The 2036-nt window shown below is 43.4% G+C and overlaps 1 protein-coding gene across 1 annotated transcript; it reads left to right on the forward strand.

The window, feature by feature from the left end:
* Positions 1-42: 42 nt before the first annotated feature.
* LOC121966195 (formimidoyltransferase-cyclodeaminase-like) lies at positions 43-1805 on the forward strand (the record flags this gene model as incomplete). The annotated part of the gene is made up of 6 exons (XM_042516305.1): positions 43-166; positions 303-464; positions 548-591; positions 667-805; positions 1033-1128; positions 1210-1805. Coding segments are annotated over 6 exons (649 nt in total), but the record flags the coding sequence as incomplete, so codon positions are not given.
* Between the last annotated feature and the right edge of the window lie 231 nt (positions 1806-2036).

Consider the following 2036-nt stretch of genomic DNA (forward strand, 5'->3'; position numbering starts at 1 on the left):
TGTGCAGGTACACGGTGATGTCACAGTTTCTCACCTGTGCAGGTACATGGTGATGTCAGAGGACAGTGGGCTGGTGTCTTTGTCTCTGCAGCAGTTTGTTCGGAGTGTCGGCGCTCGGACGGCGGCTCCCGGTGGAGGATCAGTGTCTGCCGCCATTGCCGCTCTGGTACGAATACACACACACTCACACACACACTCACACTCTCACACACTCACACTCTCACACACTCACACACATACACGCACACACACACACACACCTTCTGACACACCTGTGTGGCGGTGGCGTGTGTCTGCTGCAGGGTGCCGCGCTGGGCGCCATGGTGGGTCAGATGACGTATGGGAAGCGTCAGTTTGAGCGTCTGGACGGCGTGATGCGGCGGCTGATTCCTCCGTTTCATCGGGCCATGGACGAGCTGCTGCTGATGGTGGACGCCGACTCGAACGCCTTCAACAGCTACATGGTGACGTCACACTCTTCTTCGCCCGCCGCCGCCGTGACCCGCTGAAAGGTTACACACTGACACGATGTCTCTTTCTGTTGCAGGCGGCGCTGAAACTGCCAAAGGACACGGCGGAGGAAATGAAACGGTGAGATTTAAAGTCTGCGTTTATCATCAGCACGGAGTTTAACGTCAACAATAATCAATAATAATCAATAATCAGGAGGGAGGCCGCCATGCAGGAGGGGCTGCAGCGAGCTGTCAGCGTGCCCCTCGCTCTGGCTGACAGGATCAGCGTCCTCTGGTTGCCGCTCAAAGAAATGGTCGTCCACGGAAACATCGCATGCAAGTCGGACGCTCAGGTGAAAAAAAGCACCCGATTGCAGATCAATCAGTTATTTCAAAGTAAGACACAATGTGGTGATTATGTCTTCAAGAAAATAAGAGTTCATAGAGCAGCAGAGAAACTTCAAAATAAAACTTTAAATAGGAGCTTTAATTTGAAGTTTGCGCTCTCAGGTGGCAGTTAACAGCAGATTTCAAAATAAAATGTATTATGAAGCCTTTAATTTGAAATTTGTGCTCTCAGGTGGCGGCTAAGGCTTTGGAGACGGCGGTTTTCGGAGCGTACTACAACGTGATGATAAACCTCAGAGACGTGACAGACGCGTTCTTCAGGACGGCGGTAAGCGTGTCCTCGTCTTTTGTACGTGATGTCTGTTTAAATAAAGTTCTCTGGTTAATCGATGAATGTTTTCTGCCGCAGACTGAGAAGAGAGCAGCGGCGCTGCTGCAGGAGGCGAAGGAGAGCGCCGCCGCCATCCTGCTCGCCGCTGACGAGAGGAAGTGAATCAGTCAGAGTATAAACAATGATTTTAATGTCGATCGAACTGAAGATGTCCTGAATCAGCTCGACCGCTTTAAACCTCCAACACGGCGTTTGAGTTTCAGCACAAATGTTTGTCAGTTTTACACTTTTACGTTCACACGTCAATAAAAGTTCGCGATAAACTTAAAATTAACATTAACACAACATTGTACCAAACCTTTTTTTTTTTATTTTTGTTTTTGTTTCCTTCAATTTTTTATTTTGTAAAATTGGCCTAAAATGTCAAATGTTAAAAGTCTTTAATAGTCTGGAACTTTAACTTGTAGAAATTCATCATTAAAGCAGACGATTGAATTAATTTTAAAATGAGAAAGTTGAACTTTTGTGTATAAAATACGGTCAAATGTTACGCTGATGATACTTTATATTTGGCTTCAGCCTGACCGTGACCAGCGGCGTCATCAGGCAATGACAATGTTTTATAAATATCTGCAGATCTAAATATGTATGTATGTACATTTTAAAACACCAAAAAAAAGAAAATTGCCTAAATATATTGAAGAAAAAAGATGTTTTTTTTAAGAATAAAAACAAATCACCGAAATGTTTTAAAGAAAAACAATCAACAAAAAATTGATTGGAAAAGAAATTGGCTAAAAATATTTAAAAATCACCTCAAATTTAAAAAGAAAATATAGAACAGAATAAAATATCAGATTAAATCAAAATTCTGTTGAAACTGAAATTAAACTTTTCCTACACTT

This window comes from Plectropomus leopardus, unplaced genomic scaffold, assembly GCF_008729295.1.
Source record: "Plectropomus leopardus isolate mb unplaced genomic scaffold, YSFRI_Pleo_2.0 unplaced_scaffold23470, whole genome shotgun sequence".
Lineage (NCBI taxonomy): Eukaryota > Metazoa > Chordata > Actinopteri > Perciformes > Serranidae > Plectropomus > Plectropomus leopardus.